Here is a 27,810-nt window from a genome sequence, read left to right as displayed (position 1 = left end):
ACTTTCTGTATAAAAATAATCCAAAATACTTAAATTTAAAATGAAATCCTATAATTTTCTAATTAACCCTTTTTCTAATTTTAGAGACTGATTCTCTCATCTTGTGTGCTAATTTTCCTGGAATTAATCTGAGGTGACTTGGGAGACTAGTAAATGAAAGATAGAACCTCTGCTCAGATGTTCTGTAACAATATGTTTAAATAAGCACACACAAATTGGAACATGCAGGCACCAACTTCTGTTGTTACTTTGTACAGTACATTATCCATAGATCTGATCTTCAAAGTTTCACTTGCCCATGCTCCAAAAAATGTTTATGGGCTTCACAACATCCTCCATTATAATTCTATGGTATAGTCAAAGTAGAGGGTTTGCTATTATCCATAGATGCTGAGTCATACTGAGAAGCCAAAGAAAAGAGCTTCCTGTATGGGTTGCTCTTATGTAATTAAAGATTACATACAGGGTTTGTAAGTCCCAAGGTGATCCATACACATGTAGAGGAGACTCTCTTCTTGAGATTCCATGTATAGAAAGCAGTAGAAATCATGACGGAGCAGCAGGAATAGGAGTTCACTTAATGAAGATCACCAAATTCCAGAACAGGGTTTTTATGTGCAACTACAGCTAGTCAAGACCTGCTCACCTCCCAACTCCGTGCTTTCGTGTTAATCTTCCAGATAGATTTAATTTCATTTCAGATATTTATTTACTTATTCATTCATTTTTTTTTATCCTGCGTTTCTCCCAATTTGAAACCTGAGATGAGTCACAGCATAGACCCTAACAAAGTACAGGAAAACACAATGAAAGTACAACATAGGTAAAGGTAAAGGTTTCCCCTGATGTTAAGTCCAGTCGTGACCGACTCGGGGGGTTGGTGCTCATCTCCATTTCTAAGCCAAAGAGCCAGCATTGTCCATAGACACCTCCAAGGTCATGTGGCCAGCATGACTGCATGGAGCGCCGTTACCTTCCCACCGGAGCGGTACCTATTGATCTACTCACATTTGCATGCTTTCGAACTGCTAGGTTGGCAGGAGCTGGGGCTAATAGCGGGCGCTCATTCCGCTCCCGGGATTTGAACCTGGGACCTTTTTTGGTCTGCAAGTTCAGCAGCTCAGTGCTTTAACACACTGTGCCATCAGGGCACAACATACACACTATGAAAAGTTCCTTCTGCATATGCAAAGCTATACATGTGATCTGATGACGTAGAAAAAGAAAAGTCTAATGGACAAGTCAGTGAACTTTTGTAGGATAGTTTCACAGCTTCTGTTGAGTCTTTGGAGATAAAGAATACCCTAATGGTGTGATCATGACCTCATCACTTTCCACATGTTCCATTAACATATTTACCACATATGAGAAAGATTAGAGAAGCTAAACTTTTCATCTTGGAGTCTATGTCTGGGGTTAATTTTAATGTTGTTTTTTTCAAAATCATTATACACATACCCAAGTTGAAATCATGTATACTGCATTAACAGAGGCAAAGTGTGTATATATATATTATAAATATATAAAATTTTGCATTCTCCCCTGTAAAAGTAAATATTGTAGTTAGAAAATAGTTTATTTCATAGTTCGGCTTGGTGTAAGGGAGTTTGGGGCATTCATGTGCATTTATGTGCAATTGACTTGCATTTCTAAGTGCAAAAAATGAACTGAGAATCCATTTTGACGTCACTTCCTATTACTATTTTGAGAGGGATTGCATAGGACAATGGTGGAATTTGGGATCGCTGTAAGGGCCAGATAGAAATTGACCCCTAGCTCATAGACAGTTGTTCCCCATGATCTATATCAGGCATGAATAAACTTCAGCCCTTTCAGGTATTTTGGACTTCAACTCCTACAATTCCTAACAGCCAAACACCTAGAGGGCTGAAGTTTGTCCATGCCTGGTCTATATAATAGATGTTTTCAATGCTTTTGATGATATTTTATAATAGTGGTAAGAACTCAACAAAAAATTGAGGAGAAGCTGAATGGAACTATGCAAATTGAACATGTCTATTTGCATTTTAGAATATTTTCATGAATGTTGATGTAAGTTAATAATTTTTAATCTGATTTATAGTGTATTGTATAATTTTTATATGTGTGCTTATTGTAAGCCGCCCTGAGTCCCCTCTCGGGTGAGAAGGGCGGGATCTATTTATTACAGGTATTTATATGCTGCCTTGTATCTGAGGATCTCAACATACTTTTCTGTAGAGAAAATAATAACAACTTATAATGTATTTACAGTGGGCACTGTATCTTCACTTGGACTCTATAGGTTGCATTAGGAAAATCAACCATATAGGGAGGACATTTATTGTCAGGAAAGATAAAAGTGTAGTCTCCAAAGGATTGTAAGATATCCAGTGCAGCCCCTTCTCCCCACAAAATACCACACACATACAAGATAAAGTGGAATGGGGAGATCTACATTCAAATCCTCATTTTGGTCACCTTAGGCCATGATTATCTGTCAATCTAATGTACCTCAGAAGGCTGCAATGAGGACAAAATGGCACCTTGTGCCATTGGGTAAATATCAATGGGTCTTAAAAGATTTTGTTTTAGGAAACATTATTTTGCTTACTGGAAGACCAAGGTTTGAATGCCTGCTTAGCCATGGACACCCAACCAGGTGGCCTTGGGTAAATCATACTATTTCAGCTCTGTTGTAACAAATTCTGCCAAAAACCATTCCTGATAGGTTTGCTATAAGGTCGCCATAAATCAGAACTGACTTAAAGGTACACAACGGCTACTGCTTAGGCATCCTCCATTTATTACACATATCTTTAGCTGCTTATAATAGTTTGGAATGCTGTAACCCAAATGAATAAGAAAAATACTATATACAAAGTTTCCCTTGAAATTAACACGAGTTAATGCAGTTTCCACTTGAATGATTAGGTTTGTAACAATTAAAAAATTTCAGGAAGGTATTAAAATACCACCTGTGTCTCAAAGCCAAACATCTTCAGTAAATGTCTGGCTCTAAAATACCTGAGGCTATTAAGTTATCATGACTATGCTTGCTTGCCAAGTATCAAGTTTCTCAAAGGAAGTTATTTTTAGATGTTCGTCCAACATATTTTTAACACGTAAATTCAGTTTTATTGTATTTCTGATATTAATTTTAGTTTTAATTTGAAAAATAATTGCAAAATTGCTTCTCAATCAGGAAAGAGCAGCCTGTGGGCCTCAACCTGAAGTTAGTGTGGCCTTTGGCCGAACTCAAAAGTCTCCTGAAACTGATCAGTTCAGACTTCTTTTGCAAGACAAAAGTTTCATTTCTCTGGTATCCTGGTAGGTTGAAAGAGATTTCAGGAAAGATGTGGCTATGTTGGGGGTTTTTTCTGGCTCTGATTATATCCTCCAAAATAAAATCCCTATGGGAATGCAGCCCATCTATGTTCTCAACATCAACTGTCTAAATGACATTTTTAGATTATTTTTCAAATGTCAATCTTGAGGTGAGATATTGTGGAGTAGAGCTGCAAGCTATGAAGGGCCATACAGCTGACCCTGACTTCCCTTGAGCTTGTTCTAGGTACAGTAAGTAAAGTGTTGACAAACTATAAATCTGGTTTTATTTATGAAATGGCAGAAATGTGCTATCTTGTCCTATGCCTTGTGCAGCAAAATGACTGGTTATCTATAGGTATAATGGTCTTCTTTAAAGATAACGAATGGAAAAGATACCTTCTACACAAAGTAGATTTATTTCTGGGTCTACTGTGGCAGAAATTGGAGGGGGGGGGGTAAACTGAGTCTATCTTCCTCCTGATAGAAAGAGGTAGAGTTGACCCTCCACATATGTCCTCCACTGGAACTCTACAGTTAACTTCTGCCAGTAGACATGGACCATGGAATTTCATTGAAGAATCTAGAGATTCATAGAGAGCTGTTCCCTGGATTAAATAAATGTAGGTTTTTTTATTCACAGTTTCACCACTTTTGTAAGGGTCTTGCACCTGTAACCAGAATGAAAGTGGAGGACTAACAGTAATTCCAAAATAAATCCAAGGATTTCTGGGCTTCTACATTTTAAATAGATCTATCAAAAACTATAACACTCCCATTTTGTAAGGGATTTTCGTAGCGACTGCCTAGGAAGATTGATGAAATATGAGTATGGCGGTCTCAAGGGCAAACATGGCATACAGAATGTACAGAATGAAAGGCTGTTTTGCAAATAAGACATAATTGAGAGTTGCTTGTAGATTCCCCAGAATGGTTTCACTCAGGGGTCCCCATAGAATTCCAGACATCCTTCTGCTAGTGATATCTCAACTGTTGTTTGCAATGTAGTCACTTATCTTGACATGAACAGCCATGCCAATCAAGGTCTTTGATTATTTTCCATCTTTGCTTTGAACTCTTGCAGTCCCAGGATCGAGGTCTGCATCCCCAATTCGGATCAGGCCAAACTTAGGCTTGTGTTTTTGAGATAAGATCTCCTCTAAACAAGCCCTGAAGAGCTAAGAATGTTGCTTAAAGACAAACATTCAAGTTGAGGGAAGGAACTTTGGAACTGCACAGAATATTATGCTCTAAGATTTTCAGTACAGTTTCAGGGTGAAATGTCGGGAAGCATTGACTAGATTGCAGCACAGTGCTACAAAGATCAAGCAATATGAGTACTTCATTTAGTTTATGTGGGATAGAATCCAATTAAGGACAGTAAGAGCTCTATATCCACAGAACTGATATACACAATTTCACTTTACCCAAAGTTTTGCTTGCTTGCTTAGCACCAAGCTAAACCCTTTACTCGATACCTTCATAATTAATCTCATTGAAATAATAGGATTTGCTATTATTCGTGAAACCACACAAAGTCCAAAGATGTAACCTCTGGAGATATGGGAATGTAGTGTAAAATGAAGTGGATTATAATGGTTTGGTAATCACAGCTAAGAGAGCCAGTATGATGTAGTGGCTTGAGTGTTGGACTATGAGACCAGGGTTCAACTCCACACTCAGGTATGGAACCCACTGAATGACCTTGGGAAAACCACATTCTTTCAACATCAGAGGAAGGTAAGGACAAATTCCCTCAAAGCAAATTCTGACAAGAAACCCCATGACAAAGTCACTTTAGGTCCATAAGTCAAAAATGACTTGAAAGGATATGTCATGAACACAGTCTCAACTAGTGACTCGTATTCTCAGTGGCATTTAGAGAAGTGCTGATTTATCAAGTTAACATTGATTCCCAATTGATACTAGCAGTAGGATTTAAGCTAATGATTTGGATCTAGCATTACCTTTTGCCAGTAAAAAAGCTCTGCTCAGGACACTCTTATCAGTAGTCTGTGTATACGTAAGTCTTTGCAATTCTTGCAGTTTTCTCTGTGGCCACAGTGCATTTTTTGTGCTGTTCCAGAGCCTCCTAATCATCTGGAGAAGGAAAGAGAGAAATTAGTAAAGACTGCCTCTGTTGTTTAGCCAGTGGAAAACTTCTGTATTATAACAGAAGTTTGACACACAGTGAAAGAGTAGAGATTAAAGAAATATTAGAAAATATTCCAAAATGGTTGGGAAAAGAATTTCTAAAATATTGAAAAATTAAGGTGAGGAGAATCCTAGTGGATATTTGAAATTTGGAACTTGCACAAAACATTGTATACAGTGAAAACAGGATTTCTCCTAACAAAATAACATTTCTTACAGAAATGCTGTTTGTTCAGTGATTTTGTTGGGTTTTGCTCAAGATTTACATGCATTTTTATTTTGTACAATATGAGTCCAAAACTTTGAATGGTTCAGTTTTCAATGATAAAATTACAGGCAGAACAAGATAGGTTCTGTATGTTTGTTCTTGAGTTGAATTTGTACGTAAGCTGGGGTAGATATATTTTAAAAGTGTAACTCCAGCCACATACACACATATATACACATACATAGATACATACATGCATGCTTTGGATAGGATAGGGAAGGGTTAACACCCCTTGGTGTTTGTTTTGCTATTTGTGCCCTGTTCAGAGGATTTCATTTCATTTTCTGTCCCTATAATCATTGGATTTTGAAAAAATTGGCTTGTTGTGGAAACAATGATTGATGCTAAAGCTTCAGTGGAGACATCTTTTCCCATGATAACTTTCACAGGAGGAAATTTCCCTTATGTGGACTAGATTTCTCTCACTTCCTGTTGTCTCACCTCCATTCATAATTATGAGTCATTTGTAAGTCAGATGTTTGTAACTCGGGGACTGCCTGTACTTGTTTTTTGCCTACAAAAATGAAATTTTCAAGGATTACATCCCTAGGAAAGAGACCTTCCCATCTATGGGACAAAAGTTCTGGATGCAAGCCACAGCCTTTAGGAGCCAAAACTGTGTTACTGTTGGGAAGTGACAGCAAAGCAAAGCAGTGGAGTTCCTGGTTTGTTATGAGATGGCTGAGCTATCAGCGTGATACATTGAAAAGATGCCTAATATGATTTTAATAGATTTTTAAACTGAGACATTCAATTTATAATAGCACTGATAGTGGCAAGGTCATTATTATGCGTACTGCACTTAGTTTTGGTCAATCACATTCAGAATGGATGTGTTCCAACTAGGAAAAGTGCAAAATACTTGCTTCACTGCAGCCCACTCTGGATAAAGACTCCCTCTCTCAGTTTCTTAGAATTGCAGATGTGTGTTGAGATAAATTATATGCAATATTTTAAGGATCCTCAAAACATTGTGGGCTTGTACTGAATATGTTCAAAGTGTGAGTATATGCAGTGTCTATGTAAGCTTTCAAACTGTGTGCCGATTTACAGTGATTCCCATTACTTCTGTAGAGCTTTCTTTGGCAATTCAAACTCAAGAGTTGGTTTTGCCAGCTTCTAGATAGGCCTCTGAGATGGTATGTCATGACAGTTTCTAAACTGTTATTTTCTTTAAAAGTAAAATCAGTGCTCAAAAAGCAGGATGGAGCCCAGTTTTTATTGGAATCCCGTGTTAATTGTACTTTCTCAATATTAACCCCCCCCCACACACACACACACACATACACACACTGCTATATAACACTGGTTGTTAAAGATTATTCCAGTTTTTTCTTCAATGCAGTGAATATTGCTTTTTTTGTATCAAAATCCTGTTAGTCTTAGAGTAAACCCATTAAATCAGTAGGATTTACAAAAGTGTTTCTTCAGTTATCGATTCATTGGGGTCTGTCCTAGTTGAGATTTCCAATAAGATTGAGGCCATTAAATATTAAATAAAATATATTATTTATCATTATAGATAAAGGCATACTAAAAATCATATAATCTGTAAAAGCATGCACACAAAGAGAAAGGAAAAAGCAATGTTTTATTTCATGAAAAAAGGATACTTTTGTCAATTCTGCTAAGTTGTTTTATTTATTTATTTATTTATTTATTTTATTTTTCAAACTTATATGCTAGGGCTCGGGGCGGCTTACAAGACCCGGCTAAAATCAACAATTTAAAAACATCTTAAAACATCTTTAAAAATATCTATCTATTTAGCAACACCATCCCTGTGTTTTGCCCCATCTTATTTAAAGAAATGGCACTGGAGATTACTAGTCAAGCACAAATTACATCTAATTTATCCACACAAAAGTTGTAACTTAAAATTTGTTCCTCCTAGCGTCATTGTTTAATTCATACAACGCACAAAACAAATAGATAAACGGGGAAAATCCAATTAAGAAAACAAAGAAAAGAAAGAATAGTGGCAACATTGTTTGAAGAGCAATATATCTAATCTACCCAGAAAAGAGAGCAAATTAAAATTGCAAATGTAGGCAAATAGTTTTTGGTGGGTTTTGTGCTTTTTTAAACAGGGTGGCTACAGAAGCCCCAAAGAGCTAAAACCCAACATAAAGATGAACCCCCTCCCAATAAAAACCTTGGCAGTTCAATTATGACAATGACAAACTCTGAAAAACAACATTATTGCCTAAAGTACATTGTTCTGGCTGCAGCATTAAAGCAGCACCATTTCCTCACTAATGTTGATCTGATTTAATTGGCACATTTCCAGGGCTGAAGGGTAAATGTAGTTTCTCACCAGCCAAATGTTTTAAGGGTAAATATGTCTTTTCTTTCCCTCCACTTTTTTTTCTCCTTGGAAGATTAACTAGTGACATGTGGATCAAATACCATTATTATTAATGAGGCTTATAGAAACAACATCATGTATTACATTATATTGCCTCAATTTGTTTTGTAAGAACACAGGAAGCTGTCTTAGACCAACACAAATTGTGGTTCTGAAAAATACCTGCTTTGGCAGTTGGATCTCCAAGATCTCAGATGTTTTCACATCAGCTGCTTTCTGGTTGTTGCTTTATTACTACTACTACTACTACTACTTGAAATGTTTAAGATTGAATCATGAACCTTCTGCTGTACTACTACTTCAGATATGCTTCCTTCCCAAAGCAGTTGTAACTTTCTGCATAATGTCATCCTTTGTGTAAAAATATTTATGTTTAAAAATACATTTCTATGGAGACTTTGGGGCCATTCATGCCAATAAACAAGTTTAATTAGTTTGATTATCTCTTTAGATTTGATAAGTCAGGTACACATCAATTCAAAAAGAAAATTTGTGCCTGTGTGTGACTTCTTTAATATAAAATTTGGTACCTGAGGCAGAAATAAACTAGAGACATTTGGGATAGATTTCTACACCACAAAACGAAGAGCAGCTGCATATGTTTCAGCAAATGTTTTATGCAGAAACTAATGATATGCTTATGTGAAATAAAGCATCTAGGTCATATAAGCATTGCATAATTAAATAAAATAAATCTTCTATCGACCAGTTGGAGGCTTCTTACAAAATGCAACCAGCGATTACTTTTTCCTTCAGCAGTCCCCACTTATGAATTTCATTTCAGGTGGCCAACTTTTAGATGTTTGATTTTTCCCCCTTATCATCCTAGAGGTAGCAGGGAATGTATGCTTGTGTACTCTCTCCCTTTCTCTTTATTTTACTTTTCCCATATGCTCTGTAAGTGATTCTGGATGTGCAAATCATATGCAAAAAAATCAATATTGCACAATAAAAGTATTGCCCCCAAAATTACACGGTTCTGTTGTGGAAGACTACTTTTTTTCTGTGACCAATTTTGTTGCCAAAAATCTATGCAAGATTGTTCTTTTCTACATGAAAAACCCAGTAGTGAACAAAACCATGTAGTAGTTTTTATCCAAACACCCACAATATTCATGCAAAACAGTCAGCTCTCCACATTTGCTGGTTTGGATTTCATGATTCATGAAGTTGTTAAAAAGTGATCTCCTATAATCACCTCTCATAGCTGAAGGACCTATAAATTCCTAGAGAGCTGTTCTGTTGGCTAAAAAAAATATATTGTTTTAGTCAAAAAAATTCACTTTCCAGTGAATATGGAGGGGTGACTCTACATTTCTGCACAAAATAAATATGCTTGATTGTGTGAATACCACTCAAGAACTAAGAAGAAATACATACAGTGCAAAATCAAAATACCACACACATCCTAATTTCCTGTTGCCCCAAGGAGGGTAGAGTGGCCAAAAGGAAGATTTGCATTTGGGGGCACAGTCTCCCACCCTGAACTCTCCAAAGCAGCTCCCTCTTTGGGTGTCAAATTCTGCAGAAAGTTCAGCTGTGCAGAACCATACACATGTCTCTCCTCTATGAAGAGGAGCGACCAAAGCCCATCTTCTCTTCTGGCAGAAAGTGTGTTTCTTTTTTGATGGACAGAAACACAGCTGGGCTTTGATCACTTCTCTCTGCAGAGGAAAGAGTGTTTTAGGGCTCTGCATAGCCAGACTTCCTGACAGATTTGGAAACTGGGAAAGAGGCTGTTTCAGAAGTTCAGAATGGGCGGTCTGGTCCCCTGATACTTTTGTCTTTAGCAGGATTTCACATATAGTTGTAACTATGCATGTTTTCATTGGCAACAGGAAGGGAACGGGAAATTATTCATCCTCACCTGTAAGGACAAAATAGTGGAATATTAACATTTTTAACATATACTTCTGCATTGCAAGCACACACATATATAAAAGAAATTTATGTTCCAGTGATTTTTCTTAACTAAGTTTAAATTACAGATGTATTTTTAGGTAAGTAATCCTTAGTTATTTGAGTTCACTAATAGACTTGCCTCTGGTAAGTCATTCAATTTCAAACATATTTCAACTTCTATTTGCTTTTTCTGTTTCCCTTTTGTTACTTTTTTAAATTAATTGTTTCAAAGTTAATTCTTCCTGAGCAGACATTTGACGTTCTTGAGCCACAAGTCTGGCCATCCTTAGTGAATTGTTCTTTTACTACTATTATTTTGAGCATACTTAGATTCTGAAAACAATATTATAAACATTGTAAACATACTTAAATCTTTTTTCACCATATCTGTTACACTATAAATATGCTTGAATCCGAGATCATTAATTGCACTTCAATCCAACTGAAAGAAATTCAAACTGCCATGTCTTAATTCAGTGAGACTCATGTGTGACTAAATGGATCCATTTCATTGTGCCCTAGTTCATATATCTTAACACCTACACAATGAACCTAGTAAAATTGCTTTTATGTAGAAACACATAGGGTTGGATTGTAAATGTGTGTGATATATGTCTGGATGGATTTAAAATATTTTAATGGAAAATACACAGAAATCCCTCCCAACAACTTTTCTTTAAAAAATGGGATATTACCTGCACTTCACATGTGACTTCAACGATGGAAACAAGATTTTACAAGAATTTTGTCCTCTTTGTAGACTGTTAGTTAACCCACACATTTTAACTAAGACTAAGTTTATTCCCATTTTAACAAATTTTGTGTTCTGTTACTAAAATATTTTGAAGCTGTTGTTGCTTCTGGCCTTATTCAAATGGTCTTGTTAAAGGAGGGACTTTTACTTTTCTGATTAGTGTTTCAATGCCGAGGGATTAGTTCCTTATGAGTAGGTATGCATAAAATGTTAATATAAATGCCTAATTCTACTTAGATCGACTTAGATTGGCAATGTGAATTATTCATATTGAAGCACTGAATATTGCTCCATCATTTAGATTGCATATTTAATATGCATTGAATGAAGGAGAAAGGTTGACTTTGAATTTTCCATTTTGGAAGCAGCAGCAAGCAGATTCAAGATAATAAAATTCAGCATTATAACAGTATTATAATTACAGTGGGGTGGGGGCAACTATTTTTGGTCTCTTTGCTATCTTTAAAGGGGATAACCATGAGCTGTTCTTCAAGGTGTCTCATGACTTTTCTGTTTTATTTTCAATGCTAATTTTATTTGTTTTATTAATGACTAAGAAAAATGCTTTAGAGAATTCATATAGCACTGGTCCATCTAACATTGATCCAAGACCTTGGTGAGATGCCAGAAACTAAATTTAGAATGGATCTGAGCCAAAAAGAAACTTAGTAAATCTAAGAAATCAATTTTGGAGCTTGTATTAGTAAGAAGTTGGGAAAAATCTGAACAATGCTGAAGCTGGGTCGTGGGATTGTTGTAAGTGGTGGGTGGTCATCCTGATTTGCTCAAGTTCAGGAATTCATGAGATGGGCTGTACAAGAAAATGAACTTTCCTATGTTCTGATCTTATTATTATCCAGGCAAGATTGTTACAGATACAGTACATAGTATTATTGTGTGAAATTTCATATGCAATTGGAAAGAGAGTTAATTTAACCTACTTTTTAAGGATGATTCCAGGTGGAGACATTTTAAAGCTCTCTATTTGCCCTGTATATTAGCTACAGCCCACTGTGGCTATACCACTCTTAACTGTTTCCAAATCAGCATCCCAGATTATAGGCTAAGAGGATTAATATTAGTGGTACAGTCCAGACAGACTATACTAGATCTCCAACCTCCTGCTAGTTCCTCTGTCTTCTGGTCTAGCTACTTTAGCTGTGGGAAAAGCATCACTCTGGTTGGCCTGCTATATGCATGACTCTTGGACTTCAAAGCATTAGTAAATATTGTTGGGTCAAGCTCTTCTCATCTTTTCCCAGGGTCAACTGTGCTCTAACAACTGCATGAGTATTTATCATTCTATGCAGTGAAAGATATATTCCTGTAATTCTGTGGAAGTTTCACATGTTCTCCTAATTCTCATTTGGCTTGTACTGAGTTCACACATTTTGGAGGAAGGCGGGATTCTCAGTAACTATAATACACAGCAGGTCAACTAATTATCTTGTTATATTCACATGATTGATGTAAAGTGTTAGATTTATGATCTTGTCCTTGGAGTATTGAACACTAAAGCTCTTAGGTGAAACAATAAATCTTCATTAGGTCCTGATTCAATGACTGTTGTTTTCAGTGTGAGTATGTACTGAAAGATAACTATAATGAGATTTCACTTTGGTCAAATTTCTTTTGGTTGTCACCACTGTTTCACAAACTCATTTTCAGAATCAAAGTTATCACATTTCCTTTAGTTCTGCTTTGGTCTCTTTTTGGCAATAAAATGGAATTTGGAACTATATGTACACCTAGAAACTCAGTGTGATATAGGTCATTCTGAATGGCAGCGTATATAGAAGTTTTCATCTATCACGGCGGTTCCCAAACTTTGATCTTCCAGGTGTTTGGCACTTCAACTCCCAGAAGTTGCAACCAGCTTGCCCAATTTCCAGGAATTCTGGGAACTGTAGTCCAGAATACCTGGGAGACCCAAGTTTGGGGATCAGTGATCTAGCAGATAGCAAGTGCCTATCAGAGGGCTGTTGATAGCAGATGGGGATGATAGTTTCACATGACATGTTAGTAATTGACTGCATCCATCCAATATCAGACTGTATCTTTATAAACTGTTTGCCATATATTTTTGTTATTGACATAGCACATGTCTAGCCTTGTCTAGCTCAAAACACCCTAAATTCCAGGGAACTAAATAACACCCTAAAGTCCAGTAGTCAGCACACCCTTGTGTGTGTGTGTGTGTGTGTGTGTGTGTGTGTGTGTGTGTATATATATATATATATATATATATATATATATATATATATATATATATCTTCCGAGCAGCACTCCAGTACTCTTGTCTACCTCCAGGAAGAAAGTATCCCATCTTAACTTTTTAATCACATGAATACTAAATAAAAGGCTTTCTTGGGAAGCAAAGCACTTTGATCTAGTGTGATGTAAACATAATAAATGTGACTTAAAACAATTGTACTTTAAATTAAGTCCTAAAATGTATAGTTTCAGCCAGGCAAGATTGTTTATCATTTAACTGCATTTATCCCAAACTGACATGAGCTTTAATGACCATTTATGGCTTCACATTCAGAGATGTTAAGATCAGCTGATTCTCAAGACCTATATGGAAATTACTACCAGAAAACTCAAGTTAATTCTTTGCCAAAAGTGGGCTAAATAGAAGCAGTTTTAAATTCATCCGGTTGAAATTTTGCTGTTTTTTTTTTTTTTCACTTGGAAACGGATTCCAGAAAAGTACGTGCAGACTGTAAAATGTGTTCTGGGCCTGAAAGATGTGGCTCTGGGAGAAATACCAAAAAACTGACATGATTTCCAAGGCAAAAAAAGCATCACTGAATTCACATCTTTAAATCATATTCAGTGGGATTCACTTTACTCTCAGAGGGGAATAATCTTTACCCTCATCTTAAGAAAGGGAAATAAAAAGAAGTCTCAAAAAGTAGTTAATAAATGTGTTAGTAACTGGATTTTTGCACCTCCGGGTGAGAAGGGCGGGGTAAAGGTGATGTAAATAAATAAATAAATACATCCTTCTAGTTTGAAATGGTTGCACTAAGATGGTCAGGAGGTAATTTTTTTTTCCCAGGAGATGGCTGTCCAGATTCTGGGGATCATATAATGCATGATGCGGTTGCTATTCTTTCAGATGATGAAAGGGCATTTATACTTGTAAAGAAAGCCAAGTTAATCTAACCGTGAATTTGTGTTGTTGCTTCATAAATTAAATCAGAGGGATTGTAGTAACAGTATTTTAAACAGTGCCATCAAAGATGGTTCAATCCTGTTCACTTGCATAATGTGTAGAATGTTTCTGTAGCCTTTTAAAGATTGCAATCCAATTTTAAACAATTTCTGCGAAATCTTTTTTCCTTGCAGTTGTAATAGTTGTACCAGTAAAAGGTGTGTGTGTTTTTTTAATTTAAAAATGGGTGAAATTTGTACATAGCATGTTTTTGATGACAAAACAGTATCCCAAGTGATTGAAATGTTTCCATGTTACACAATACAGTGTGACCCCCATATATGCAGGGAAGACTTTACTGAACTTGCCATGGAAACAGGAAACTCTGGATAATAGCAAACCTTATTGAAATGAATGACTTCTGCCACAAATTACCATAGAGTACCATAGAGTCCATGGTAACTTCTGGTGGAAGTTTCCCATAGAATCATCTGGAGGACCAAGAGAAAATATATTTTTTCCACATTTGGGTAAGTGAAGCCGCAAATTGAGGAGGTTGTACTGAATATGCAGTTTTTTCATAAGTTTAATGTTTTGAGGTCCCAGTAATTTCAATTAAAGATGCTGAATGTGATCTGGCACCACATTCAGTGCCAGAACCCCATCCAGATCAGAAATGGGTGCAGCCAATGTCAAAATCTTTTCAATTGGTTTTTCCGAGAAGGGAGCATGGATGTCGCTGGCAAACCATTTATATGTTTCTCACTTAATAAAAATATTCTGAGTTAAGCTATTTTGTTTGGTTTCTAAATAATGTATTTTGTTGAAACAAGAAGGCATAATATGAATAGGGACATGGAAATCAACCAAACCCAAAGATCACAAATTATTTTATATTTAAATTAGTAAGACTACTTATCTTTTGACACTGTTGTGTAATTTTTCTTTTTTAACTAAGCTGAGCTACTATGTTATCATTCTGTTTTAGTTTCCTATAAGCTATTATCTCAAATTCCTAAAAGCCAAAGGTGTGCACATGAAGTTGTGATTGTACTATTTTATCTGAACATATGTATGTATGCATATATGTGTGTGTGCGCTCTGGATTAAAACTGCATAACCCCATAATGTCAAAAGTTTGTAATGGGTCCTGAGGGAAATGGCAGACTTGTGTGTTTATCAAGGCAGACTGCTTGCCACACTGGGAAAGCAGCCAGACAGGCATCGGGGTCCGGCTTCCCTCCACAGCTGGCGAATGCTCGTCCTGCGGCTTCCTCTGCCGTTGTGCCAACGCATATGTGTGTGTGTGTGTGTGTGTATGTATGTGTGTATATACACACACACGTGCACACACACATATAATAAGCCACATTATTACCAGACATTGCAGGACAAATCCTAGTACTGACGTGCATCATTTACATCATATTAAGACTTGCTCAGAGACAGAGATTTGTTTCCAGTATGGACCATGTATAAATTTCAGGACTTTCTATCAGCAAGAAGCTATGTTTCAAGCTACCATATTTACTCGAGTTTAATATGCCATTGAATCTGATGCACACCTCACTTTTCGAACCCCTGATACCAAAATAAGTATTTGCTGCCAAATGCACAGCAGCAGGAAGTGAATTCTTTGTAATTTGACCATTACAGTTACTGTGTGCTTAGTATTCCTTCTTTACAAATGAAAGTGTTAGACCACCTAAGCTTTCATCAATTGAAAAGAAAACTTTGGGACACATCTTTGCTGTAGAATGAATCTATTTAACTTCTCTGGCTCAGTACTACGGAGTCATGGTGGCAGTAGTTTTACAAGGCATTGAGCCTTCTCTGCCAAAGGATGCTGATGTCTCACCACACTAAAAATCCCAGGATTGCATAGCATCGAGCTATGACAAGATAGAAATAATGTCCCCTAAATAGGAGCTTCAGGTGCTCCTAAAGAAGCTTCCCTTTTTGCTTTAACTCAGCACTAAGATTACCATATTATACAAATCTAATGTGCACCCTAATTTGGACAAGGTAAACCAAAAAAAGGTGAGCACTAAATTTGAGTAAATAGGATATATTTTCAGTTTAGTTAGTTTGGGAAACTTTTCACATTGATAAGAGTAAATATAAAATTGCTACACCTGAAACAGAGATGGGACTATCTGTGAATGTAGACCTTCCATTCATTTAATTAAAAAGAATTGCTACTTTCATTGTAGTCCTTTCTGCTGAAATGAATAACAAAGCCTTGTTGACCCTTTGGAGACTCAACCCAGTTGCAGATGGGGACACTTAAGAAATATTGCTGAGAATTGTAATTTAACATAGATTTAAAATACAATTCCTTCATATCCTGAATTTTCGTTTTAGATACTATCTTTTATTCAGCTAATTTTAATAATACCTGACAAATAATCTGTTTGAAGTTAAACTTGAGAAATACCTATCTCTCTTATTTTTTCTACAGGGTTTCGAAAAATAAGCCTTGATGATCTCCGGAAAGCCTATATCGTGAAAGATGTTCAGCAGTATATTCTTCATCGTTTAGATCAAGAGGAAGCTCTGAGGCAACACCTCACAAAAGAAACTGCAGAAATGTTGAATCAGCTTCACATCAAAAGCAGTGGATGTTTCTTATATCTTGAACGTGTCCTAGATGGAGTTGTAGAAAACTTTATTATGTTAAGAGAAATCCGTGATATCCCTGGAACACTCAATGGTCTCTATCTTTGGCTTTGCCAAAGACTTTTTGTGAGAAAGCAGTTTGCAAAAGTCCAGCCTATTCTGAATGTTATCCTTGCTGCTTGCAGACCACTGACAACAGTTGAATTGTTTCATGCAGTATGGACCAAAAACATGGCATTATCAATGGAAGATTTCCAGCGCAAGCTAGACGTTCTTTCGAAAGTCCTTGTCGATGGCCTTGGAAACACAAAGATCCTTTTCCACTATAGTTTTGCTGAATGGCTGTTGGATGTAAAACACTGTACACAGAAATATCTCTGTAATGCCGCAGAAGGACACAGAATGCTTGCAATGAGTTACACCTGTCGAGCCAAGGAATTATCACCCCTGGAGGCTCAGGAATTTGCTTTGCATCTAATTGATTCGAATTTGCAACTGGAGACTGCTGAGTTGGCTTTGTGGATGATCTGGAATGGCACACCTGTCAAAGATTCTTTGTCAACGTTCATCCCAAAAGAACAAGAAGTTTTACAGTTGCTTGTCAAAGCTGGTGCTCATGTCAACAGCGAGGATGATCGGACATCTTGCATTGTGAGGCAGGCTTTGGAAAGAGAAGATTCCATTCGAACTCTGTTGGATAATGGGGCCTCAGTAAATCAATGTGATTCGAGTGGAAGAACTCTGTTGGCTAATGCTGCATATAGTGGCAATCTTGATGTAGTCAATTTGCTTGTTTCTAGAGGTGCAGATTTAGAAATTGAAGATTCACATGGTCAGACAGCACTTACTTTAGCTGCCCGGCAGGGACACACCAAAGTAGTCAATTGTTTAATTGGTTGTGGTGCTAATATAAATCATACTGACCATGATGGCTGGACAGCACTGCGATCTGCAGCTTGGGGTGGGCACACCGAAGTGGTTTCAGCACTCCTGTATGCTGGTGTAAAAGTGGACTGTGCAGATGCTGACAGTCGAACTGCCTTGAGAGCAGCAGCCTGGGGAGGACATGAAGATATTGTATTAAATCTTTTGCAACATGGGGCTGAGGTTAACAAAGCAGATAATGAAGGCAGAACTGCTTTAATTGCAGCAGCATATATGGGACATAAAGAGATCGTGGAGCATCTCCTGGACCATGGTGCTGAGGTAAACCATGAGGATGTAGATGGAAGGACTGCTCTCTCTGTCGCTGCTCTTTGTGTACCTGCTAGTAAAGGACATGCTTCAGTTGTGAGCCTTTTAATTGACCGGGGTGCAGAGGTGGACCATTGTGATAAAGATGGCATGACTCCACTGCTGGTGGCAGCCTATGAAGGACACGTAGATGTTGTTGACTTGCTTTTGGAAGGTGGAGCAGATGTTGATCATACTGACAACAATGGTCGCACTCCTCTTCTTGCTGCAGCTTCAATGGGTCATGCTTCAGTAGTAAATACTCTCTTGTTTTGGGGGGCAGCTGTGGATAGCATTGACAGTGAAGGACGAACAGTTCTTAGCATTGCGTCTGCCCAAGGCAATGTTGAAGTTGTGCGAACTCTTCTGGATAGAGGGTTAGATGAAAATCATAGAGATGATGCAGGATGGACACCTTTGCACATGGCAGCTTTTGAAGGACATAGGTTAATATGTGAAGCACTTATAGAACAAGGTGCTCGAACAAATGAAATTGATAATGATGGACGCATAGCCTTCATATTGGCTGCCCAGGAAGGTCACTATGATTGTGTACAAACCTTGCTGGAAAATAAATCAAACATTGACCACAGAGGTTATGATGGGAGAAATGCCCTCCGTGTTGCTGCATTAGAGGGCCATAGAGACATAGTTGAACTCCTCTTCAGCCATGGAGCTGATGTGAACTACAAAGATGCTGATGGCCGACCAACCCTCTACATCTTGGCTTTAGAGAACCAGTTAACAATGGCTGAGTATTTTTTAGAAAATGGTGCAAATGTAGAAGCAAGTGATGCTGAAGGAAGGACAGCTCTCCATGTTTCCTGCTGGCAGGGTCATGTAGAGATGGTACAGATGCTGATAACATATCATGCTGATGTGAATGCAGCAGACAATGAGAAACGATCAGCTTTGCAGTCTGCGGCATGGCAGGGCCAGGTCAAAGTAGTTCAGCTTTTGATTGAGCATGGGGCGCTAGTTGACCATACATGTAATCAAGGTGCTACTGCACTCTGTATTGCAGCCCAAGAGGGGCACATTGATGTTGTGCAGATATTACTGGAGCACAGTGCTGATCCAAACCATGCGGATCAATTTGGACGCACAGCTATGCGTGTTGCTGCAAAAAACGGCCACACACAGATAATCAAATTACTGGAAAAATATGGTGCTTCAACTCTAAATGGCTGCACTCCATCTCCAGTACATACAATGGAGCAAAAGCCTTTGCAATCAGTATCCTCAAAAATGCAATCCTTAACCATAAAATCAAATAGTTCAGGAAGCACTGGTGGGGGTGATATGCAGCCTCCTTTGCGTGGCTTGTCTAATGGGCCATCTCATGCCTTTAGTTCTCCTTCTGAATCCCCTGATTCTACAGTTGATAGACAGAAATCCTCCTTATCCAACAATTCTTTGAAAAGCTCAAAGAACTCATCACTTCGCACAACATCTTCTACAGCAACTGCCCAAACAGTACCTATTGATAGTTTCCACAGTATGTCTTTTACAGAGCAAATACAACAGCATTCATTGCCCCGTAGTAGAAGTAGACAGTCCATTGTTTCTCCTTCTTCTACAACTCATTCCTTAAGTCAGAATCATAGTTCACCAAACAGTGAGTTTGAATGGAGCCAAGTGAAACCCAGCCTGAAGTCAACAAAAGCAAACAAAACAGGAAAAACTGAGAATGTCAGTAAATCTGGGTGTGCTGGCAAAAAACCAAAACAGAATGTCTCTTCTCAACCCAAAGTTCTAGAATATGAAATGACTCAGTTTGATAAACGGATACCTGTTGCCAAATGTGGGGCAAACTTGCCCCCTAAATCGATGGCTCCTGACACTCACTGTAAAATTGTGGTTCCTCCAGCCCAGCAAGAAGTTTGCCGATCTCAACAACAATTTTTGATCCACCAACAAAGCGGGGAACAGAAAAAGAGAAATGGAATAATGACAAATCCAAATTACCATCTTCAGAGCAATCAGGTTTTTCTTGGTAGAGTTTCTGTCCCACGAACAGTACAAGAACGAGGGCATCAGGAGGTTTTGGAAGGCTATCCTTCTGCAGAGACAGAGTTAAGCCTTAAACAAGCCTTAAAACTTCAAATTGAGGGAAATGACCCAAGCTTTAATTATAAGAAGGAAACGCCATTGTAAAGAGGTGAGCTAATTTCAGCACTATCTGATAAAGCTGGTATGTAGTTGTTGCTGCAGATCAAAAGCTGGGCACTCATACCTTGGAAATACTGTAGTTCTGGAATCCCTAAATTGATAAGGAGAGATTGACCAGATTGTGGAATGAAGTCATCTAGTCCAGTTTTTTCCCCCCCAAGTGGCCTGCAATATCCCTTTCAAATATGTGGTTTTGCATTTGATCATATACTGCCAGTGCACAGGGTGTGCTTAGGATTAGAGATGTTTTAAATTTTGGATTTGCCTATATGTATATAATGAGATATCTTGGAGATAAGACCCAGGTCTAAACACAAAATTCATTTCTGTTTCATATACCTTATACACATAGTCAAAGTCAATTTCCACAATATTTTTTAATAATGTTATGCTTGAAACAAAGCTTGTGTGCACTGAATCAACAGAAAGCAAACGTGGCACTATGGATGATTTTTTTATTTTCAAGTATTTTTGATTTAATGCAAAATTAGATTATTGGCATGTATTTTAATCAAGTGTGATCTTTTTAAAAGAAATATACATGAACTATTCTGATATTGAAGGCTCAGAAGTTTCTATAAAACAGATTTTCAGTAAACTTTCATTAAATGAATAACCTGCATTTAATGAAAGTATTTATTTTCCTCATAAGGTAATACTCAATGTATTTCATGCAATACTAATAATAATGTTACCAATAATATATACATGATCTTGGAAGCCTTCAGTTCTCTCCAGCACATGTGGTTTCTTGACAAGATTTCTTCAGGGAGGGTTTATCATTTCCTTCTTCCAAGTCTGAGAGAGTATGACTTGTCCAAGTTCATCAAATGGAGTTATGTGGCTAAGTAGGTATTCAGACCATGGTATCCAAATCCTGGTCTAAGTATTTAAACCACTATGCCATGTCAGCTTCATTTAAAAATAGATAGCCACAATATTAGACTTGCACGTAAATCAACAAGTCAGTGTATCATTAAATACTTTAATAGTCATCCTTAAAAACTTAGAGAACTGTAAGTTGCAATGATGAGGAAATTCAAACTCATAAATGCCTTCTTAAATTAAAGCTTTTCTGGTTATTTTCAGGTTATCTGGGGGCAATATACATATCATGCATCAGGAGTTATAGTAGGAATTCAATGTTATCCCTTGCTCCAAAAAATAACTTTTGGGCATAATTTTTACCTTTCAAGCTTATGACTTGGAGTATTTCCAAATCCTTCTAAAAGCAGTCAGTGATATGGAGAAAGGCACAACTTGATGACACTGGAATAAGGCAAAAAATATTAGGTAACATAATGAGACCTAGAGGAAAAGCTTCCTATGAAAATACTGTGTTTGTCAGCCACCCCATGTCCAAGTATGCTATTTAGCTCTTTATATATATTATTAAATTCCCAAGTCAGTTTTTATTTGGGGAGGAGACAAAGCTGAATGTTAAGCAACAAGATTTTTAGTTATTAATATTGCCTAATCAAATATATTGTTACAAACATCTGTGTGTCCTTTGATCTGAGATATTGTGTTGCAATGCACCATTCTAAATGTCTTTTGTTTCCATTTTTTAAGGCAGCTCACAGCACCATGAATAAAACAGAAGAGCTTCTGCTTAGAATGATTTGTCAGCTGGGCTGGGATAAAAGCATGTCTCGCTTCTGGAACCACATTGAAAATTACGAATGTTATCGCTGCAGTACAGTTATCTTGATTACTGTAATGTGCCTAAAAGTGTTAAACCTGCCTTCTTAATTTAACCTAACCAAGTTTTTATTTTCTGTACTTTATACTTCATACACAGAATAAGCACTTTCTCTCTTCCTTAGCAGCAGAGCAAGATAATGCTATACTTTCCTCACACAGCTGAAAAATTGTAAGAGCTAGAAATTTGAGTTTCCTTTTCAGGAAGGCTCAGTTAGTGTAAATGTGCCACAGTGGACTTTGTATCAAAAGGCAATGCCTTCTGTATTTATTTTATGTTAATGCGTCGAAAGAAACTTCATACAGCCAAAAAGACAAGGAGTGTCCTGTGCCACCTTGAAGACTACAGCAGCCCCTTCCACAGTGGCCCTCTGACTTCTCTATGCCCTTGAATAGGCCTTTGTATGGCTAATTTAAATGCAATCTTTCTTCTTTCTGCTTACACCAGCAGTGTTGCAGCATAATATTAGTTAGATTTTGAAGTGCCATAGGACTTTCTGTCTTTGTTGCTGTCACATTCATGTGTTCAAATCCATGGGAGGCTTCCACATACCCCCAAAAAGTGTATTGAATTTTTTTTATGAATTTGCACATGCCACAAAAGTCATTTACATTCATTGTGATGGTTTCAAAATCACTTCTGCAGTCCCATCCATCACCCCCTGGATCACTGCAGATGAGGATGAGTTAATTCGTACAGAATATTCTTCATACAACTGTGATAACAATCACTCTAATGCTGTGTACTGGTTCTAAGCAACTCTGTTCTTTTGTGCCTCTTAAATGATACTTGCATATCTGCAATGTATTTCTGTATAGCTGAAATGTTTCTCACAAGAAAGGATAACAGTATTGGCTACACTGTAGTACTTGCATTCATTCTGGTCAGTAGTGAAGAAACACTGTTGTGCAGCTTATCTAAAATAATTCATATTGTCGAGTGGAAAAGTCAGTTTGTGAAGGAACAATTCTTGCATCTCCAGATCGTTTTTCATGTTGCCAGGAGGTATCACTGCATTCAAGTTGCTATTTTTTTCTCCTAAATCTGACAGAAGAAAACAGTACAGTCAGCAGGAGCTCAAGTATTATCTTCTAAAATTTCCCAGCCAACCTTTTTATTTTTCCAAGGTTTACCTGTAGAAAAGCACCATAACTTGGTAGTAGAACATACATTTTACATAAATGCCCATGCTATATTATTTTCTATCTTTAGTCAGGATCTCTACTAACAGGTAGAACACTATTTCTGCAAAAGTGTGGTAGCTGGACATAAGACCTGACTTCGTATACTGCAGCTTCATTTGTTGAAATACAAATTCATATCAATAAGAAGGGAGTCTCCATATAATAGCTCTCTCCTGGTAGCAGCTGTTCCTTTTTGCTATGTGCTCCAAACACTGTTATCTCTCCTTTCAGATGATTAGTTTACCACCTGCTAATGTTATCTTTGTACTGTATTAGATGTCATTTATAAACTCTGGGCTACTTGTAGTCTCAACAATTAGTCAAATGACACAGTCCAAAACAGTCCATCCCTCTCTCTACATTTTCCTGAATAGTGGGGATTGAATTGGATGGCCATTGTGGTCTCTTCCAGTTCTATTATTCTATTTATTATTCTATGTCTGGAATTCAACAGTTGAATATAGGGGAGAACATTGTCTCAGGATGCTTTTCAATGGCACCAGTTATCTACCTATGCAAAAATGCTGCCCCCAGAATTCTGTTACTATCCCATGTGGACAAGAAACAAAAGATTTAATTCTTAGGGTTAAGAACTCAATTTCCCTCCCCCCCCCCCAATGTTAATATTGCTATAATGCTATCAATAAAAATAATTTTAAAAAAGAACTCCTTTGCTGCAGAAATTTCAGCAAGATATTAGAGGCACATAATGATATATTAAATATCTGTTTTTGGGGCTGTTGTCATCACCTTGGTAACTGACAAAGGATAGGATGTACAGCAGGAGCCATGAAAAATGTCCCTGCTTCAACTTTAATTGTGATCTCTGTTCCCCCCTCATATGAATTCTGAACAGAACTATTCTGAACTGAATTTTATCATAGGCTTCTTACAAATAGATCCTTAGGGTAAGAATATTTAAAAGATACACAAACATTGCCTTCAACTTTTCTTAACCTCCCAAGTACTTGGTGTTTGCAATACTGCACAAAAATAAAGTTTTTCTTTCAAATTAGAGGCATGTTTTTAATCTGTAGAAAGACACCCCTAAAGAGGCAGCCTTCTCCCTATATCTTGGCTGTTGCTGAGATTATATTTATTTAATTATTTTGTTTTATTGCTGTATGTACCTTCTGACTCAGTGATTACATTTTTGCAAGGCAGCTGTGCATTGCAGCAGCTTTTGTAAGCTTCAGCAGAAGACTACTAACATTTGAAGAAGGTGGTAGAGACAAATCTGCTAAAATAAAGTCAATGACAACAGTTGTACCTTTCAATGAATTGAAAAGAAAGTTCCTACATATCTTTGGAATTGTTTGAAAGACAGTAGGCATTTCTTTGTGAAGATGTATCCATTTGAGTGTGACATTCTTCTGCTTTGATTTAATATACTGTTTTAATATATTGACTTGTATGGCCTCAACTCAAAGAAAGGTAGTATATAATGCATTGAAATCTTGGCAGTTCCAAAAGGTAGGTGGCTTTGAAACTTTGCATGGTTGGTTGTAATTCAATTTTGTTAAACTCTAACTTGGCAGAGTTGATCAACCATGATTTGGCATAGTCCAAAACCCTCTCTTTCATCCCCCTTCCACAAATTTCTCAATTTCTGTTTATATTTTATTTTCAGTTCTTCCACATGTTGTCTAAAAGTCATCACTAGATGAAACGGGGAAGTGTTGTAACTCATGACTGTGAGATTAGAGAAAGTACTGGTGAACTACACACCTGCAAGGAAGCCATCCTTAAAAAGAAATAAATAAAATGATAAATTGATGAATATCAACCATGTTAAGGTAGAGCAGCATTCCTTAGCCCTTGTCATGATTGGTAATGGAAAATAGTTTTGCTTTTTCTTAAAGCATAATTTTCTCTTGTCAGCTATGCTGCTATGCAAATGTCTGTTTATGCTCGACATCCTCCATTGAAACTCTTCAAATAACATGGTGCACGGATAAGACTTTTTTTCTGGACTGGGTTGTAAATAGCCTATTATGTACATTGAATTTCACATTGTAAAATTTTTATTTTATTTCTTGTATTATATTAAGCAAAATTCCTTATGTATATGAAAGTGCATAATAAATATATTTGCTTTTCAGCAGACATTTGCATTCAGTTTGTTTGCTCTTTTTATCATTTATCAGAATAAAAAGGTCTAAATATATACATATTGGAATATTTGGACATGTGTATACCAAAACCATCAGCACAATTCTTTTCATATCAGTTTGTCCCTACTTTTTCCTGTTACAGCTCCCAATTCCAATGCATACAAATGTTTTTCTTCCTCTGTAATATGTAATTAAGGGTCCCTGAGAGGACTTTGAAGTAGCTGAGTTTATGCATACTGAGAAATCTTGACAATTTTCCAGTGAAATAATCATTAATTGTTTTGTGCATGGGTGTATATGTCAGTTTTAAGGAGAAAGCCAATCTGATACTGAGTCGGGGAGGGTAGAGAAAAGATCAGTATGAGAAACGACACATATTTTCAAAACTATGGGGAGGAAAAGCCTCAATCCAGCTCTTAAAAGTTCATTTCAGGGTTTAGTCCATGTTAAAGTTGAAGTCCTGAAATAGTCCTGAGGCATCATAATGTTTTCCATTGGTTTGGCTCTTTATTTAGGGATGTAATTATTCATTAACCAGCAGCATTTTTTTCTGCTGTGAGAACGTCTTCAAAAATTGTGCAGTTCTCAAATACTGTAATGTTGGACTTTTTCTGCACAAAATTCATATATGAAAATAACAGTTCTGTGCAGAAAATCCTACTTGCTTTCAAAAAAATAAGCACATTTTATTTTTGCACAGTTCCAAAATTGTATCTAGGATTCATATCAATGTTTCCCAACAAATTTTCCAACCTTTTTTTTTTTGAATATTTTCAAATAATCTTTCCATTCCTAAGTATGGGTAAATCCAAGTGTGATATTTCTGTAAAGTTGTAGCCAGTACTTTTAGTGAGACATTGATATTTTTTGTTAAGAAATAAAGTAATAATTATTTATTTATTGTTTTTGTATCCTGCTTTCTCACAAGGAGACTCAAAGCAGCTAACAGTTGAAATTACACAATGTAATGTATTAAAACCTAAAGTATATAAACTTAAAATAGAATTAAATATGGGACTTCTTAAAATATGTAATCAAAACCAATAAAATCCCTGCAAACAGGAAAAAGATACTGGTTGCTAGAATAAATAAGCAATAGAATAGATATCTTTTGTCAATGATTGAACTGGGGACTGTACTGGGATTAGTTCACAAAATAGATCATGCAAAGATTTCTAAGAAAGAAGCCCTATGGAAAACAGTAGTGAAAGTTTGGCATGGATAGAAATTCTAACACTTCAATGCTGGAGAAAAAAACAAATAAGATACCAAGGAGAAAATCCAGCTCTTGTGACATAAAAGTGTCATGAAAGCTGACCACATTACAATGATACCAGATCTCAAGTCCATCTATTTTGTTCATCAGAGGAAATAATAAGAATATGGAAATGTATCTAAGGCTATAATACAGATTTTTCTGGGATTTTCATGAGTTTATTTTACTTTCATTACAGGACAAGGGACTTTTGACTTCCCAGCCCCATCCTTCATTACAGGCTGTTGCCTGGGGACTCCCAGCAAGGATAAATTTGGTACTATGATGTGCTGAGTGAAATCTGGCTGTTTAGTCCCTTCTTCTAGCTCAGTGGTTTTCAACCTGTGAGTCCCCAGGTGTTTTGGCCTACACTTCCCAGAAATCACAGCCAGTTTACCAGCTGTTAGGATTTCTTGGAGTTGAAGGACAAAACATCTGGGGACCCGCAGGTTGAGAACCACTGTATTTAGTTTGAGAATTTTGCCTAGTATGAAACCAGGGAAGAATACAACAGGAAATGCTGCCTAAATAATCCCAGTTTATTGAAGATTTTGTAAGATTTTTGTTCCTGGCCCGTTACGCCATTCTGATCATCTTTTGCAAGCCAATTTGATAGCTTTCGGAGGAACAAAACAAAATACAGGTGTTCTAAATTATCACTCTCTACTGAAACTCCATAGTTCTGACAGCAGTGAATAAAACAAAAAAATAAATTAAGTTATAATATTATTTATATTCCTGATTACCTGTTTTCTCCAAACAACCTTCAGTTAAGAGTTTACTGAAATGTCATGTGCCCTATAGCATTTTCTTTAGGATTACATTTGGACATGAAAGTCTGAAAGATAGATTTTCTAACTTTTTTTTTGTTGCTGCAAATGATTTTCCACGTTGAAAACATCCCAAACCAGACAAGAACTTGATTCACTTAAAATGAAGGGGGGAGGAGAGATTATTACTTTAAAAACGTAACAAAGATCTCGATTTTAAAAGAAAAATTTGAACATTGGGAATATATTACCGGCATGCAAGCAGCATTTTAAGATGCAGGCAGGAATCATTCCTACAAAACAGTTTTCCATAAATGTGTCTTGGCATCATTGAAAGCTATAATTGCCACTAATTTCTTCTCATATCAAGCACTATGTTCTATGTGTATGTACTTTCGTGTTGAGTTATGAGGACTCCATTAACTTCATAGGGTTTCTTAGGCAAAGAATCCTCAGATGTTGTTAACATTCATCTGAAATATAGCATCTGGTATACCTTGGCAGCCCTTTGTACAAATACTAAGCAGGTCTGACCCTGCTTAGCTTCCCAAATCAGGTTCCTTGAGAGAATTAAGCCTTTAACTGTGTTCCAGCCAATACTATTTCTCTGATGCCAGATAAACATATGATATGCTTGTGAGTAATAATCTTTTTTTTTCAGACCTGGATTGAGGTCCTGACCTATAGAAACATGTTGCTGTGTTGACACAGTGCAATTCAGACATCTCACCAATTAAGAAAAGAAGGGAATTTTGTGAAAGGTTTATATTTAGTTCAATCATTCCCCTCATTAGATTACCTGGAAAAATAGTTTATAAAACTTTATAGAGCTCCCTCAACACATTTACG

General features: G+C 36.9%; 1 protein-coding gene across 4 annotated transcripts in view; it reads left to right on the top strand.

Annotated features, from left to right (window-relative positions):
- The window catches only part of ankrd50 (ankyrin repeat domain containing 50), a 57,763-nt gene extending 32,835 nt beyond the window's left edge, over positions 1-24,928 (top strand). For all 4 annotated transcript variants that reach the window (XM_062983633.1, XM_062983632.1, XM_062983634.1 and 1 more), the window contains exons 4-5: positions 16,374-19,925; positions 21,509-24,928. In XM_062983633.1, coding sequence (XP_062839703.1) covers positions 16,374-19,921 — 3,548 coding nt within the window. In that variant the 3' untranslated portion in view covers positions 19,922-19,925; positions 21,509-24,928. The remainder of the gene's footprint in view (positions 1-16,373; positions 19,926-21,508) is intronic.
- The last annotated feature ends 2,882 nt before the right edge of the window (positions 24,929-27,810 follow it).

This window comes from Anolis carolinensis, chromosome 5 (genome assembly GCF_035594765.1).
Source record: "Anolis carolinensis isolate JA03-04 chromosome 5, rAnoCar3.1.pri, whole genome shotgun sequence".
NCBI classification, from domain to species: domain Eukaryota; kingdom Metazoa; phylum Chordata; class Lepidosauria; order Squamata; family Dactyloidae; genus Anolis; species Anolis carolinensis.
This window is presented reverse-complemented; position numbering and strand designations above follow the sequence as displayed.